Below are 1,384 nucleotides of genomic sequence, written 5' to 3' on the forward strand. Positions count from 1 at the left end.
CTATAAAGACAGTGGGAGTAAGTTTTGCTTTTTAGTCCTATATGTTGATGATATTTTGCTTACAACCAATGATAAGGGTATGTTGCATGAGGTGAAACAATTTCTCTCTAAGAATTTTGATTTGAAAGATATGGGTGAGGCATCTTATGTCATTGGCATTAAGATACATAGAGACATATCCCGTGGAGTTTTGGGTTTGTCTCAGGAAGCCTATATTAATAAAATTCTTGAGAAATTCCAGATGAAAAATTGTTCACCTAGTGTTGCGCCTATTGTGAGAGGTGACAAGTTAACTTGGACTAGTGTCCTAAAAATAACTCGGAAAAGGAACAGATGGAAAACATCCCGTATGCTTCAGCCATTGGAAGTCTTATGTATGCTCAGGTCTGTATGAGACCAGACATTGCATATGCTGTGGGGATGTTGGGAAGATATCAAAGTAATCCTGGAATTTACCACTGGAAAGCTGCAAAGAAAGTAATGAGGTACCTTCAAGGTATGAAGGAGTACAAGCTTACATACAGAAGATCAAATGACTTGGAGGTCATTGGGTACTCAGATTCAGATTATACTGGCTGTCTTGACTCTCGGAGATCAACATCCAGTTACATTTTCATGTTGGCCAGTGGTGCTATCTCATGGAGGAGTGCAAAACAGACTTTGGTTGCTACTTCCACTATGGAAGCCGAGTTTGTTTCATGTTTCGAGGCGAGTTCCCAGGGTATTTGGTTGAGGAGTTTCATATCAGGGATTAGAATCATTGATTCTATATCCAAGCCATTAAGGATGTATTGTGATAATTCTACTGCTGTGTTTTTCTCTAAGAATAATAAGAGTGGTAGTCGAAGTAAGCACATCGACTTCAAGTACGTTGCACTAAAGGAACGCGTGAATGCCGGTGAAGTAACCATTCAACACATTAGCATAGAGTTAATGATTGCAGATCCTTTGACGAAAGGAATCGCACCGAAGTTGTTTAGAGATCATGTTGAACATATGGGACTTGGTTCTTCTCTATGAATAATCAGTATCACTTTAGTATTGAACTCTTAAACATTTATTTATTTATTTACTTGTCTTCTCTTTAAGCGTATACATTAAGTTTGAGAATGACAATTATTAAGTTTATGCATTATTATTTTGTGTGTGTTGGACCCGAATAAGCATCTTGCTTATTCATTATGATAAAATGCCGTATATAGGTTTTGCATTAAAGAGAGAAATTACATCGTAATGCATGGAAGGTAGTTCTCGGTTATAGTGATGACTTACCGCCATGATTCGTGTAATTTATTTCTTTGATGTAGAACATACTGATTTATAGGTTAATGTGAATGGATATTAAGACACCTTGATAAAGTTAGACCAAGTGGGAGAATGTTAG

At 37.0% G+C, this 1,384-nt stretch overlaps 1 protein-coding gene across 1 annotated transcript; it reads left to right on the forward strand.

Annotated features, from left to right (window-relative positions):
* The first annotated feature begins 333 nt into the window (after positions 1-333).
* On the forward strand, positions 334-1,020 carry LOC120256389 (secreted RxLR effector protein 161-like). Its single transcript, XM_039264083.1, has one exon. It carries the CDS (start codon positions 334-336, stop codon positions 1,018-1,020), a length of 687 nt encoding a protein of 228 aa, XP_039120017.1.
* The last annotated feature ends 364 nt before the right edge of the window (positions 1,021-1,384 follow it).

The sequence above is a fragment of the Dioscorea cayenensis genome, unplaced genomic scaffold (assembly GCF_009730915.1).
Source record: "Dioscorea cayenensis subsp. rotundata cultivar TDr96_F1 unplaced genomic scaffold, TDr96_F1_v2_PseudoChromosome.rev07_lg8_w22 25.fasta BLBR01001415.1, whole genome shotgun sequence".
NCBI lineage: Eukaryota > Viridiplantae > Streptophyta > Magnoliopsida > Dioscoreales > Dioscoreaceae > Dioscorea > Dioscorea cayenensis.

Bases quoted from the DNA above. Each gene is read 5' to 3' on its own strand.
- LOC120256389 (XM_039264083.1), top strand. From the start codon at position 334: ATGGAAAACATCCCGTATGCTTCAGCCATTGGAAGTCTTATGTATGCT.